Source organism: Lactuca sativa, chromosome 8 (assembly GCF_002870075.4).
Source record: "Lactuca sativa cultivar Salinas chromosome 8, Lsat_Salinas_v11, whole genome shotgun sequence".
NCBI lineage: Eukaryota > Viridiplantae > Streptophyta > Magnoliopsida > Asterales > Asteraceae > Lactuca > Lactuca sativa.
The window spans coordinates 120,573,859-120,590,087 of record NC_056630.2 but is presented as its reverse complement, the minus strand read 5'-3'; the positions used below and the strand labels follow the sequence as shown (position 1 = coordinate 120,590,087).

At 33.8% G+C, this 16,229-nt stretch overlaps 1 protein-coding gene across 1 annotated transcript; it reads right to left on the bottom strand.

The window, feature by feature from the left end:
* Positions 1–10,173: 10,173 nt before the first annotated feature.
* LOC111900953 (delta(12)-acyl-lipid-desaturase) lies at positions 10,174–11,604 on the bottom strand. Its single transcript, XM_023896821.3, has one exon. It carries the CDS (start codon positions 11,482–11,484, stop codon positions 10,327–10,329), a length of 1,158 nt encoding a protein of 385 aa, XP_023752589.1. The 5' UTR covers positions 11,485–11,604; the 3' UTR covers positions 10,174–10,326.
* Between the last annotated feature and the right edge of the window lie 4,625 nt (positions 11,605–16,229).

The window sequence follows — 16,229 nt, the reverse complement described above, 5'->3', positions numbered from 1 at the left end:
GTGCATGTTCGACCCAGTATGGAAAGTGTTGTAAGACTACGGGGGTAGCCGTAGCATTCACTAGCAGTCAGATAGTTTGGAAAGTGTTGTAAGACTACGGGGGTAGCCATAGCATTCACTAGTAGTCAGATAGTATGGAAAGTGTTGTAAGACTACGGGGGTCGCCGTAGCATTCACTAGTGATCAGGTAGTATGGAAAGTGTTGTAAGTCTGCGGGTGTAGACGTAGCATTCACAAGTAGCCAGATAGCGATAAAGTGTTGTAAGTCTGTGGATGTAGCCATAGCATTCACTAGGTTGGTAGATAGCATAAGTGTGTTGATAGGACGCGAAAGGAACAGTAGTACCCAACAGTTCAGGTGCAGTAGTGAGGATATGGAAATCCACGGAACGGATTTTGGGATTACCCAATGGATTAGATCTGGTTGAGCCAACGATACGACAGTTGGAACACCACTGCAGTTATGGGATCAGGAAAGCAATGGACTATATAAGATTGCTTGTGGTATAAGGCTACCATCGGTTAGACGGCGATCACTTTTAGCCTTGGATTTGATGATGACAAGATTCGACGCATGGACCCAATCGGTTGGGTAAGGAGGTTGTTAGAACCACAGTTGCATGATAACTAGTGGCAACTAGTTCCCGAGAAGGATTTTGTTTAGAAGTCCTGTGAGACGACCAAGTGGGAGCCCTTTTAGCTCGGCGACCGGGCTGGGACCCAGTAAATTCAGATGACAGACGGATGAATTGAGACCAGGAAGGTCTCGTTAGATTTTGGAAAGCAGCCATGAGGTAACATACTACTTCAGGCAGTTCAGTGTCGGGACAGTTTTAGCATTTGGGCAGTGTTAGTATTTGCATTTCAGGTTGCAAATACGAACGGAATAGCTGGTTGATTGGGAAGTGGTTAGTCACTTGCAACGAGATTATCTGAGTTTTGGCCAAGTATAAGTGAATCACAGGGATAAGTGGATCTGTGAATCTATTTTTCTAGTGGGAGCCCTGAGTTATCAGGAAATGAGTAGGCAGCAAAGACACAAGTGGACTGGATTCAGCAATAATGATTCAGTAAGAGTGGTCTGTCAGGGATCCAGGCCATCTCGAGACAATAGAATCCAGATGAGTAGATGTGATCTTGTTGCGAGGAATTAGTTCGCCTGTGCATTGTTGGGCTTTACGAGGATTGATCATGGATACCCTGGGAAGGCTAGGGTGTGCCCAAAATGGTGACCATGATACTAGAGTGGTTCGGTGTGTAAGGAAGGATAAAGAATGATTTTGAGGACAAAATCTAATTTAAGTGGGGGAGAGTTGGGTTCGAGGAGTTAATTGCCACATTTCTATAAGTCGGGGGTTAATAGTGTGTGTTTAGGAACCATTTTATAAATATTTATGAAGACAGGGGCTCCGTGGTAATTACTTGGAATTAATTTAAAATGAAATGAGGTGGAGGGGTTTATTATATCATAATTAAGATATTGGGGGCTGTTTGTAACTTTTGTACCTAAGTTGTAAGGATTTTAAGGCTGAGGGTCAAAACAGTAAATTTCGGATCTTGGTTGAAAAGTTTCTCATGGGGAGGGACTAACCTCATCAATTGTGTAAAGGTTTATGTTTGATGGGAGCGGGACTCTAACCCGACATATTTCTTCCCTTCTGCTGTATTGCTGAAGAGTAACCCTAGATCGTCACTTCCCCGGCCGTCGTAACCATTGGAACGAGTTCAACCGTTGCTGCCTCGATAAGGATCGCCGTCGTCGCAACCCCGCTACCGGAAACGACATGTTCATCGAGATGGCCGCCAAGACCGACGATCGAGTGGGTTTTTGCTGCTGCGAGGGTCGTGAGTGACCGTAAAATCGATGGTAAGCCCATATGCCACCTCTCCCTTTCTTCTCCTTCGACGTATTTGGTGATTCGGCACCTATATGTCGGTTGCTGCCGCCAGTAGCCCTTTAGTCGCCGTTGTGGGCCGCTACCCCCATTGGTCGCCGTTTCTATGACATTCCGGCGATGTGTTTCCGCCTTATAGGTGGTCGAATGCATAAGTGTTCGCTTTATGGGTCATTTTAGAAGCTAATAATGAAGCAGCGTACGTTTTGTGGGTAGGAATCAAGAGACCACCGCCACCATCATGAGGTGGTGGCTGTCATCGCAAACCACCGGTGTTTGCTTCTGCTGTCCGCCATTTCATGTTATCACCACCGCCGGACGCCACCAGGTGGGTGGCTGGATCTATTTCACAAGCTGCTATCACTAGTGTGTGTATGCGTGTTATGTTTGGCCTGAAAATCGAGAATGGCCACCACCGCCACCGTGAGATGGTGGCTGCCACCATGTGCCGCCGGTGTGTGTGTGTATGTGTGTATTTATTTTAGTATAATGTGTGTGTTATTTCGTGAGTTCATTGTAAATTGTAAAAATGGAATAATGGAAAGAAGTGGAATACCACCACCTTAGGGTAGTGGCTGCCGCCTCCTGCCGCCACCGGCCGCCGTGTCGGGTGGCAGTGTGCCTCGTTGTTTGGTGACTCGTTTGTGGTGTTTGGACAAGGGACATAAACCCTAATGGGCCTAATAGACCTTAATGGGCCCAAAGAAGCTGAATGGACATAAAAGCCCAAACATTTGATTAATGGGCTTAAGGAAACCCTAATGGGTCTAATGGACCCTAGTTAACCCAAAGAGACCCTAATGGGCCCAATAAGGCCCATAGTGACCTAAAAGCCCAACCAATGGGCTAATGGGCTAGTGTTGGGTTTGGAAAACCTTAAGGGCATAAAACCCTAATTCTGAGAACTAATCGGGACACACACACGAGAATTATTTAATAGTTTGAAATATTAAATAATAATCATTGGAAAAGACTAATCTAAGCAATATAAGACTTAATGGGTTAAGTCCTTAATGAGTTAAGTAGGACACTTAACCCTAATCATCATGTTATGCAAAAACCTAATCCCACTTGGGTTTATAGTTGGGCCTTTTATCGGGCTTTGATGATTGAGATAATAATGGGCCATCCAAAAACAAACAATTAGGCTTGGATAATTTAATGGGCCTAGTGTAAGGCCCATGTAAGGGGTTTAGGCCCAATTTGGAAAATTGGGCCATATATGGGCCATAGTTGGGCCTTAATGATTATATAATGTTGGGCCTTAGAATAAGACCATGTATAGGCTTGGGCCCAATTTGGAAAATTGGGCCATATGATGGGCTTTGACTCATAGCTGACTTTTGGGCCTATGGATTGGGCCTTGGGCTTGAATGAGCCAAGCTTGGGGCAATGTAGTAATTATCCAAAGAATATACTATTGGTTATGTGTTGGGACCCAATTATTAATTGGGTGATGTTTTGATATTGACAGATCGGAAATCTATCATCCAGCAGCTTGGTCGAGTCTGCGAGACTTCAGTAGTGTGAGGTTGAGTCTACGGGAGTTCAGCAGTGCGAGGTGAGTTACCTTCCGGTAGCGGTGGGTCTACGACCACAATGTCGGCCCATCGGTAGGAGTTGTATGATTAGATGATTGTCTATGTGATATTCATCTAGGTTGGCTACTACCGGATATGTTGATGTCCTAGTATGATATATAATGCTATGTGCTAGTGATAGTAGGGGAGATAGTCCCCAGAGTACCGGTCGATAGGGCCGAAAGGGTAGTCATGCCCAGCCATGCTAGATAGATTATGTGATCAGTGTTATGTGGTAGTAGTATGGAGGGTGAAATAGTCCCCAGTATCCGGTCGAGAGGACCGAAGGGGAGACCAGCACCCAGATATGCTAGTCAGTATCCAGTCGAGAGGACCGAATGGGAGGCCAGCACCAAGATATGTTAGCCAATATCCGGTCGAGAGGACCGAAGGGGTAGGTCGGGCACCCAGATATGCCTGACAATATATGTATGTTATGTGATTGTATGGTATGTGGTACGATGGGGGAACTCACTAAGCTTCGTGCTTACAGTTTTCAGTTTTGTTTCAGGTACTCGTTTTCAAAGGAAAGGAGTTGGCCTGATCGCAGCGCATCACACTATGTTTTCCGCACATAGGATCCTTGGGATTACACTCTGATATGGTTTTATGATAATATGTTTTGATTATTGACACTTGGATTTTGACATGAGATATTAATATGAATGTTTTTATACTGATGGTTTTATATAATAAGTTAATTAAAACGAAATTTTTGGCCTTGAATTTTGGGATGCTACATTATGTTAGTGACCTGGTTTAGGTCGGTATCCTAGTATATAGGGTGATGTTATGTTAGTGGCCGGTTAGGTCGGTATCCTGGTTATAGGATGGTTGTTGTGTTAGTGATCTGTTAGATCAATATGATTATCTGTTATATATGTTGGATTAATGTCTAAGTCCATAACTATAATTGGTAAGACTTGACCTGACCCGGCATGGTCCATTTGGGTTGCATGGCATCATGCATTTGGATAGACTATAATGAGAGAAATAACACTTAAAGTTTGTTAATATATTATAAGTTCTAATATATTAATAAGATTATTTAATTAGTATTGATCAAGAATTAATCTAGGATTAATTAAGTGATCAAAAGAAGACTAATTAAATATATGGGTTGATTGTGTAAATCATCCATACTTGTATAGTGGGCTAATGCTCCATGGATTATCAAGTTGGGCTAAAACCCATAGGATGCTCCATGGTGTATTTGAACCCATGGATCCAAGGAAATGGAAAGCCATGACAATTAGGGTTTACCCTAATTGTGACACTGTATATAAAGATCTTATTGGTGACAAAATCGGCACTAGAGTATATGTGAAAGGGCTAGCTGATTTTATGAAGTGTGGATATCTCTCTAATCTATTCCAAGTGTATTTGGTGTTGTGTGAACCATTTGAGGTGTCACACTTGGGGCACTAGGCACTCAAGCTTCATGAACACATTCTACATCAAAGAGGTATGTAATTCTAACTTGATATATTCATATGAATCAATGTTATTATGCTAGTTAAGATGAATACCTTGGAAAGTTTATATTTGCATGTATAATAGAGAAAACATAGATCCAAGTTATTTAGGGTTGCATGTACACTTAGGAGTGTTAGAATGCTCAAAACCCAACAATATACATGCTAGCGTATGATATTTATGTGCACATGATTGTTTGATTGGTATGGGGGTTGGGTTGAGGCGGGTCCTGCTTCATGCTATAGGCCAACATTCCTAGGATGGAACGGATAGACTGTAGGCCCAGGAGGGCACTTAGTCAGGCCGAAGGCCCAACGAGCGGTCCGGATAGGCTGAAGGCCCCGAGAGAGCAGTCCGGACGTGCCAAGGCTCGGAGAGTGGGCCAGATAGATTGAAGGCCCGGTGTGGGTGGTCTAGTTTTACTGTAGACTCAGAGAGTGAACCAGGTGAACTGAAGGCCCGGTGCAGGCGGACCAGTCACACTGTAGACTCGAGATGCATGGTTGTTCTGTTGCTTATATGTTTATATGATATGGTTATCTATGTGTGTCACACCCCCGAACCAGACGGCGGAAATGTCCGAGGGCTCGCGTGACTTTAATTGAATATCATCACAATGAATGTACATGAATCATAACATAAACATCACCATGCATCAATATATTACAACTGGAATTATTCACATCAAGTACATTGTTTTAACATTTCAAATCCATACATACATTGTTTGATAGATTTCAAAAGCAAAAACACCCTAACACACTTGGTACTTATTCCTCGGCTTACCTGTTACCTGAGAATACAAGTTATTTTGGAAAAACGTCAACATATGAAATGTTGGTGAGTTCATAAACAAAGTTGTGAATAAAATGATTTGTATAGTTTGTAAAACCCAGAAAATCCGATATTTTCTGAAAAGACATTAGTTTATCAAAGTGTGAAGATCCATAAGTTGATGCATGAATGATTTCAAAACATATATGTAAAAAGGGTGTTTTGTATTATAGTTATAGAATTTCCGAACGAATAGTATTGATTTCCCCGGAAAACCCGATGTTTTCCGATGTCGAAAGATATACGTGATTACAAATTTTGTACCGTCACATCGAATGAATATTGATTTCACCACCTTGATTACTGTTGAATAACGTCCTAATTTCCGTCTAGTTTGATTACTTGTAAGCCTTAGCGAACGAAGAGAAAAGGAGCATTATGTCCTGCTACTATCGTAAGTACCTTAAGCTGTTGGGGATGCGAAATACACGATGGTCCAACTCGCATTTGATTAATTTGACCTTACTAGCAATACTAATGGGCCACTAGGGCCCAATAGCACATAAAAGCTATTGAAAGTCCTTTTATATGGAATTGGGTCTTAGGAGGCCCAGTAACATATAAGCGTTATCCCTTTGGGCCCAAAGATCATGTTAATGGACTTCCAAGGTCCAACAAGCATGATTTGAAACTTCTAAGCCCAAAGTTTGAATAATTACTCATCTTAGGTTTCGCATATCTATTGGAGGGTTCGATTTTACGGTTGTTGTAATGGTATCGATTCGAGATCGATCGATTCGTTTGTAACGATATTTGGAGTTAAACGTGTATTCGTCTTTTGATTTTTCGGCAGTCTTGGTTTTTGTACTTAACTCAATGAAATAATTTGTTTAAAAATAGAAGTTTGACCCTTTTCACACCTTTCTTTTTTATAAAAATAACAAGTTTAGTCCTTTATATAAAAGAAAAGACATTTTTTTGCCCTTAAAACATTTTCTTGACACCTTTGTATTATAAATTTGTTGAAATGATGGTTTTAACTCAAAATTTATTTTGTTAACTGTTTTAGTCCTTTTAGAATAGTAATTTTCAGTTAAAACCCAAATTTTCACAATTTTTACAGTTTTGGCCCGAAATCCAAAAACTTTACATTTTTTATCCTTTTTGGAAATAAAAAGCATTTTTGACCCTTGAAATAGTTTTATTACACTTTTTATCTCCTGTTTTGAAGAAAGTTTCATTTCAGCCCCTTTAGTTGTCATTTTTCGCAATTTTGGGCTTATTGGGCCAAAAGGCCCAAAATTAGCCCATTAAGCTAAAAATTTACATTTCAAGTCCTTTGAAAAATTTTAATATTCAGAAAAACAATTATGGAAACTGTTTTGACTCTTTTGGCCCTTAAGAAACCATGACTTGGCAATTTTTAACCCAAGTTTTGTATTTTTGACAATTTAAGCCCAAAAATGGGTTTTATGTTGGAAATATGTTCATCATAATCTTATAAGTTATTATTCTTGACTTGTTTAGTGTAAAATAACTTAGATCATGTTTGTTTCCTTTCTCATGTCATAGATCTCGAGTATCCCCCTTTTTGGTTACATGTTCATCATAAAAACACATAAAAACACACATACATGCATAAAATCACACGTATCATACACATACACATAGATCTACACATTTTCTTGTATTACCCCCCCCCCCCCCATAAAACACATAAAAACCGAAAAGAGAGGGGTATGAAGCTCACCTTGAGTTGTGGGTTCAGTTTTTGAAGAAGAATGGAAGTAAGTGATGTGATTTTCGGCTTTAGCAACCTTTCTTGGAAGATCTCGAACTTAAAGAGTTTTCTAGGAGTGTGATCACCAAAAACTTGTTTAGAAGGAATGATCTTACAAGAGAGAAGAGTTGTATAACTTATACATGTAAAAACTTACCAAAGAATGATGATTATCTTGAGAAAATCTCTTGAACATAAGCAAAAGTCTTGAGAATTTTTGGATGAAGAAATGGATGAGTTTAAAGAGAATTAGAGAGAGTTGTTGTGATGTGTGTGTTTTGGAAGGCTCTCGGCTGAGAGAAAAAGAGAGAGGGGAAGAGAGAGAGAGAGAGTTAGGTGACTTGTCTAGATACATGTTAGTCCATGCATGGGTGCATGGTGTGCAATAAGGAGGTGGCACCTCCTAAAGTCAACCCTTCCTCCTATGTTTTGTGGTTTAGGCCGAGAGAGAGGAGAAAGGAGAAAGAAAAATTGGGTCTTGAATGCTTAAGCCCATATTATGACTTAAGTTGACCATCTTTGGCCCAAAATAAATCAAGGAATATTTTTATGATCCATTAGGGCTAATTAGATTTGTTATGGTCCAATAAGGCCCATTAAAGATAACCTAGTTCATTTTAGGCTTATAAGGCCCAAAATATTAAGTTTCATGTATATGGGTCCAATTAGGGCCCATTTGAGAGTTTTAGGTTCAAGATAGTTAAATTGGAAACTTATTGGTCCATCAGGCCCAATAAGGAAATCCTAGTCCAAAATGGGCTTAAACCGGGATTTCAAGGGTTTTCCAATTCTTTGTTGGCTATTTGTAGTGCTTGAATGAAGTATTTGATGAAGTTTTGTTGTTATTGAATAAGCATCATACATGCTTTCACATTGTTGGTTCATAGTTGACATAATTGTTGTAGTTACAAGACATTAAAATTCCTAGTTGTGACAATGTGGCATTGGTATTTTGGGGTAACTCAGTAAGCTTTCAGGCTTACAGTTTCAGTTTATTGTTTTAGGTTCAGCGGATGGCCGTGGGAAGGCGAAGGCGTGACCGTACACTTCCTCCACATACGCCATGTGTATGTGGTGTACACCCAGCGTATTAGGGTCCGCCCCAATACGCCTAGCGTACACAACGTACACACAACATACTAACTTCTTTGTCGAAGTTACCATAATGCTACTATGGGCCATTTTAGCAACCTTCTTCAACCCAAGGGTTAAATGCAACATTCTTTCATACTTACGGCTGAAATTGAAAATACCTCATCATCGGGATGTTACATCTGCGGACTACATCTGCAACTCTCTGCAGTAGAAGAGTTGTACCAAACGGCTGTAGCATATAATAAAAAGTCTATTTGTTTTTTAACATCTGCAGACTGCTGCAGTAAACTGAAATTAACTATACAATAGTTAAAAATAAATCTAAGTAAAAAATTTATTTAGTTTAATCATATGCAAATCAAATATAAAGATAATTGTGATGATATGATTTTTTAAAGAAGTTTATATAAAAGAATTAAACATAATATTTGTTAAACAATAAATAAAATTGTTAATTTAGCAAAAAACATGTTCATTTTTGTTAAAATTTTGATGACGATGATTTTTTTCTAGTAAATTTGATAATTTTAATGATTATTTTTATAATTTATTAATATTTTGTTATAAACAATATAATACAAAAAATATTTATATGAAATTTACCAAACGATTTTGAAATTATTTAAAATTATATAAAATATACTTCAATTGTTTACACGTTCTTTAAATATTATTAAAATAATAAACACATTGTTGAAAAAAAATTAAAACAAATCTAATTTGAATAATATAACTTAAAGTAATTAGAATGGTTTGAAGATATTGGTTTAGCGTTGTGCCACACAACATACGCGCAACAATTTTTGAGTTAGAAGTTTAAAAAAAACAAACAGCTATGAAAGGCAAAGTTTTGTACATATGTTGCGCGACATAGCAAAAAGTGGTGAAAAATATTTTTTTTTTTTTGAAAAAACAAACAACATATAACATATAACACAATGGCTAGAGACGACGAAGGCCTTTCCGGATCTATTACAAGTGGTTTCTTCGAGACGACGAAGGCATTTTCCGATCTATTACTAGTGTTCTCTTTGAGACACGGCACTCGTTCCACTGCTTATTACCACTTTTTTTTATATGAATTGCAATTAAGGCATTGAGTATACAAATTCCTTATTTCTTTTTCACCAAAGAAGACCATAGAGAGTAAGACCAAAAGGTAAAACGGTTTATACAAAAACAGATTCCGTAGGGACCCAAACAAAAACTATAATAATATGGTAGGACCATTTATGCAGTTTACTAATTTCTTATAAATCCTTGGCTGCCAATTTGGACCAGAACCCACAATGAATATTTTATTTATGAAATATCTTTGACCCATTTAAATATTGTAGATACAAAAGCATCAACGTGGCTGTTGCTAGTCTTCTTCTCCGGCCATTACACCGGAGTCTGCATTAACTCCGGCAATCATCCCATTATCTGATTTTAATTTTTTTAACGCATTCCTCCAACACCTGAACATCCATTAATACTTTTTTCTGTAAATCGTAAAACTAACAAAATGTTCGTCACCAATAATATTAACCAAAAAAATATAATTCGTGGGTGGGTATATTGTTTTCGTCCATTGCTAAACATGCTGATACTTTTCTTTATTATAGTAATGTTTGGAGGAATTACATCATTACTTAAAAGTAGGAAAAACAAGATACAAATAGTAGATCATTCAAATTACACAGGATAACAACTTAATTCCCATTTCACTTGTTTACTTTCCTGATCAGTACTGACTTCTGAACCAGTAGATACCTTTGTTCTTCTCATCACTCTCATCAGGCTCGATAAACAAACAGTTCTTGGATTCTCTCCATAACGCCAAGTAAAATGGAGTGCTATCTTTTTGATAAAACTCTCCCACAATTGGCCTGATCGCTTTGGTGGCTTCCATGGCATGATAATGAGGAATGTAAGAGAACAAATGGTGAAGCACATGAGTGTCGGTAATGTTATGGAACACCTTGTTTAGAACTCCGTAATCCCTATCTACTGTTGCGAAAGCACCTTTCATCCAGTTCCATTCAGAGTCGTCGTAGTGGGGCAAAGAAGCGTGAGTGTGATGAAGGTATGTGATGATCACAAGAAACGCGTTCATGACCATTAAGGCACCTCCGTAGGCACAAAAAACAGTAGCGAACCCGTGGATTGTCGCCAATTTGTACAACAAGGTAGAAAAGCCGATAAGTCCGATATCGGACATGAGGATCAGGATTCGCTCGTTATCTGAGAAAATAGGGCTTCTGGGATCATAGTGGCTTGCGAACTTGTCATAAGGTCTTCCCGCAGCATTGATTGACAAGTAGATATACCATCCGAGACTGAGTTTAACTATAAGGGTTAATGTTCGACCGATTGGATTGTCGAGGTAAAACGCGGAAGAACCCAGTTTTGATCTTGTCTTTGGAACATATACTTCGTCGTGGTCGAGAGAACCGGTGTTAGCATGGTGCCTGCGGTGGCTTATTTTCCAGGAAAAGTAAGGGGTTAAAAGGCATGAGTGTAAAACAAACCCAATACAATCCTCGAGCCATACATGGTCACTGAAGGCATGATGACCACATTCATGACCGATAAGCCAAATCCCCATGAACACACAACCTTGAACGTACCAGTAAACCGGCCAGGCAAGGTAAGGAAGAGGGTGAGGGAGCTGTGGAATATAAGTTGTGGCGAGGTAGTAGAAGATCGAAACTGCGGTGAGGTCAGCAACGAGATATGAAAAGGATCGAATCAAGGATCTTTCGAAACAGTGAGGTGGTATGGCTTTCTTGATATCTGCTAAGGTAAATGGAGGTTTTGAGGTTGGGGCTCGTTTGATACGATCGATATCGGATTTCTTAACATCTAGATCACTAGGATTTGAACGGCCACCGGCACCCATATTTCTTAAGAGATAGATTCACAAGAACCAATTTCACCTTTTCGAAACTAAGAAAAATGGTATTATGTAAGCTTTGGATGTTAAGGTGTGCAATGGTGGGATGGGGGCTTTTCTTTCCGTTATATATATATAGATACGCATACAGACATATATATAAATATAATATAGAAATATAAATATATAATAATGATCGAGATTAAAAAGACACTTAAACAGATGGATACAAAATAATTGACCCTCTATCAATTACAATCTTAGAATAATTTTATCCATTATTTTCTACATACCTCACATGTATAGAAGTAGGATCAAACCTAACTTACAATGTTTAAACTCTTTCTAAGAATTTCTTCATTTGTGTATAAAAAAATTATAGTCCTGTTATATAAAAAGTTATGGTCACATTTCATTTATTTAAAAAAAATAGATGTATAAAGAATGAAAAAATGAAATATCTCAAAACCATTTCTTAAGCCTAAATTCTACAAGATATTTGATCAGGTTTTAAATTAAATCGATTGTAAATTCTATAAGAATATTTGATTTGATTTTAAGTTAAACCTATTTTTAACATGAATTCTATAAGAATATGATTCCTTTTTTAAGTTAAACTTATTGTTAACATTAATCTTTAAAAATCAAGTTAATGTTTAAAATAGAACATTATATTCTTCAAGAATTTGTGGTTATTATTTTTCATAAATGTGTAATTTTTTTTTTTTTTTTGAAAACATATTATTCTTATAGTCATATTATATTTTGATTTGTATTAATTTTTATTTGGTTTTATTTTAATTAATTATTTTGATATAGTTGCATTAAATGTAGGTAATTAATATTTATTTCTCTTTGTTAATAAAATGTTTTATTTCCCGTCTAATCAATTAAATTTATTTATATAATAAACTCTACTCCACATAATACCATGTATCCCAAGATTATAACCATTCATTTATATAATGGTTAGAATTTGATCATACATTCACATAATACTTGTGATTCATATTTAATTATAATTATATATATATATATATATATATATATATATATATATATATATATATATATATATATATATATATCAAGAAGAGATATTTGGTAGGAAGATAAGAAATGCATCATTTCTATATCTTTTTTGTGAACCAACCAAATGAATCATTAAATCATTAAAAAAAATAACAAGATTTGCAAAAAAAAATGCAGATAAAAAAATCGTTGATTCACTTTCTTTACTAAATCAAGTTTTGATTCACTTTTCGAACAACATTATTGCATCATTGCCAAAATGAATCATTGATGCGTTTTTTTTTTCAGATTTTTTGCAAATCATATTATTTTTTATTATCTAATGAACCATTCTATTGGTTCGCCAAAAATCATACAACATATGCATTTCTCACTTCTTATCTTTTCTATTAAATATTTCATTGTTAATATATATATATATATATATATATATATATATATATATATATATATATATATATATATATATATATATATATATATATAGAGAGAGAGAGAGAGAGAGAGAAAGAAGGGGAGTGGGGAAGATTGAAAAAAAGAAAAAAAAATGAGAAAATGACTTATCGGGGTTATCGTTTTTGTCGCTTTGTTTATATTTAGGTAAGTTTTTTTTTTATTTTGTATACATTTGACCATTTAACTTGTTATATGTGTTCACATATTGTTGTTCTCACCGACTATAGCAGATGATAATGGTAATATATGAATAAATTAACAACTTAAATGGTTAATGTTACAAAAAAAAATTATGTAAATGTGAAAAAAAACGAAAAGTTAATTATCGTAATAATTCGGTTTCCCCACTTTTAATAGCGATAGTATTTTTCATATTTGTTTATATTATTTTTTTTCAAACATTATTTTTAAAATATCCACAATTTCTTAAATATTAATTAATTATTTATCAATTTGGAACTTTATTTTTTAGTTAATAAATATGTTTTTGTTTTGTGAAATATTTTTATAGCCTCTTGTAATTTTTTTCTTTTGTTTTTAAGCATATACAATATTTTTAAAGTAAATAGTATCTAACATAAAATTAAATAAATTAAATATGTAACAATGAGTATGGAGGGTATTTTAAATAAATAAAAAGAAAATATTACATAACAAATAAAAAACCTATATAATATTCCAACTCTTTAATACCTTTTAATTAGAAGTTTATAAAATTTTAATTTTTTAATACAACGTTTTAAACTAGTATTTAACGAAGGTATTTTAAAATGTTATAAAAAAATATTGAATTGTCATACAAAATCTGTGAAACACTTTAAAAATGTTGTAAAAGAAGTTTAGAAATAAATATATGAAAATTATAAAAAAAATGTATGAAAATATATAAAAAAACAAGTTAAAAACTTGTAAGAAAAAATTAAAACATTTATAAAATATTTGGTTTAAAAGCACTTGTATTAAAATTATATGAAAGTATAGAAATAGTTTAAAAAAAATTATAAACAAAGTTTAAAACATTATATTAGAAAAACGTATAAGAAAAAAAAATCATAAAAATATTGTAATAAATTATAAAAAATCTTAAGATATTTGTAAAAAAAATTATTCATATTTAGACAATTTTTATTTTTGTATACATTTGACTATTTAACTTGTTAATATGTGAACACATTTAACAAATTAAATGATCAAATATATATATATATATAAAAAAAAAAAAAAAAACTACCTAAATACAAACAAGACGAAAAAAATAATTAGTTTTACAAGTTATTTTCCTGAAAAAAATCTTTTAATAACCAATATTTACGTGAAATCTAGGCTAAAAAGTACTAAAAGAAACTTTTTCTTTGTATACATATTTTGCTATGCATCAAAGTAATGTGCCCATTTATAAGTTTCATTTTTTTTCTTTTTAATGCTTTCAAGTTTCAATCCTTTTAAATGTTTGTCTTTAGAGTCTTTTCGTTATGTTAGGTTGTGAGAAATTAAAAAAAAAAAATCAAATATTTATATATACATACTCATATATATATATATATATATATATATATATATATATATATATATATATATATATATATATATATATATATATATATATATATATATATATATATATATATATATATATATATATATATATATATATATATATATATATATATATATATTTAAAAAAAAAAAAAAAAAAAAAAAAGTTTATATTTTCTATAGTTTAGTAATAACTTAGACGCAACATCTAAAGAGTTTGGATGATCTTTGTTTCGAAAAATATTGGCTTGATAAAAAAAATATTGATTTCTTGCTTATCTCAACATCTTGACACTAACTTAAGATCTTGTTTATTATCTAACATCTTTAATTTTTTTTATTTAGCATTTTATATATTTTAGATTAATTTTAGTAATTAAAATAAAACTAAAATCCAAAACTAATAATAGTTATGTTTTCAATCAATTCATAAATCAAAATATTCAAAAGTATACAATTCAATGCAAATTTACTATTAAACAATTCAATGCTAAAAAGTGAACAACACTACCAGTCTACCAAGAACCTTCATGTTTTGTAGTCTAAATTAAGATACTACAAGTCAAATCCTCGTTCGTTGCACGTATTAAAAGAAACCAAAAAAAGCACATGTGAGTTAGATACTTACATTAGATTAGGTGTTGTAAATTGTGCGCAAGGTGGGTGATTGAATTGTGGAGGGATAAACGTATTTTAACTTCTAATTTTATGTTAACAAGATTTTAAATTTCTACTTCTTATTGTAATATTCACAAAAATGAACATTACAAACAAATAATTCTATAAAATAATGAAATGACCAAAAGTTTATTCATTTTGATATGTCCATTACGAAAGTATATATATATATATATATATATATATATATATATATATATATATATATATATATATATATATATATATATATATATATATATATATATATATATATATATATATATATATATATATATGGTTAGATTATTTTGTTTTCACTATCTATTGTGTGTATGTATGATTGATTCTAGACCAATCATTTTAGTTATTTTAAAAAAATAATTAATGAATATTACATGTTGAAGATATAATGGATATATTAATTACATCTTCAACATTTAATATGCATTAATTATTTCTTAAAATAACTAAAATGATTGATCCAGAATTAATCATACATGCATATAATAGATAGTAACATTTGAACCTAACTCTCTCTCTCTCTCTCTCTCTCTCTCTCTCTTTCTATATATATATATATATATATATATATATATATATATATATATATATATATATATATATATATAATTAGGTTCATTTGAGACCAATGATATTTTGTAAGACATGAGAACAACATCTTAACCTTTGATCAAAACTAATCTGGTGGATTATAAAGAACGTGATTAACAATAATTTATGTAATTGATTAGTTAATTAGGGACATATTAGTCACTAGGTTAAATATATCATTTTCACTAGATCTGATAGATTTTTAGCGTCATATTCACGTGATCAAGAACATCCTCATCTACTTCAATTCTTCTACTAAAAGCATCGCTCCTGTGCAATTGATATTCTTTAATATTCATATTCGCGTAATCAATCTTCATCTCCTAAAATCTTCACTTCTTTCTATTGGATCGTCCTGGTATTTTATATTGTCATTCCCCGATCGATCAATAATCCTAACCTGTCAAAATCACAAGCATTAAATTTGCGATTTTTGTGATTTTGGAGTTCATCTT

Bases quoted from the DNA above. Each gene is read 5' to 3' on its own strand.
- LOC111900953 (XM_023896821.3), bottom strand. From the start codon at position 11,484: ATGGGTGCCGGTGGCCGTTCAAATCCTAGTGATCTAGATGTTAAGAAA.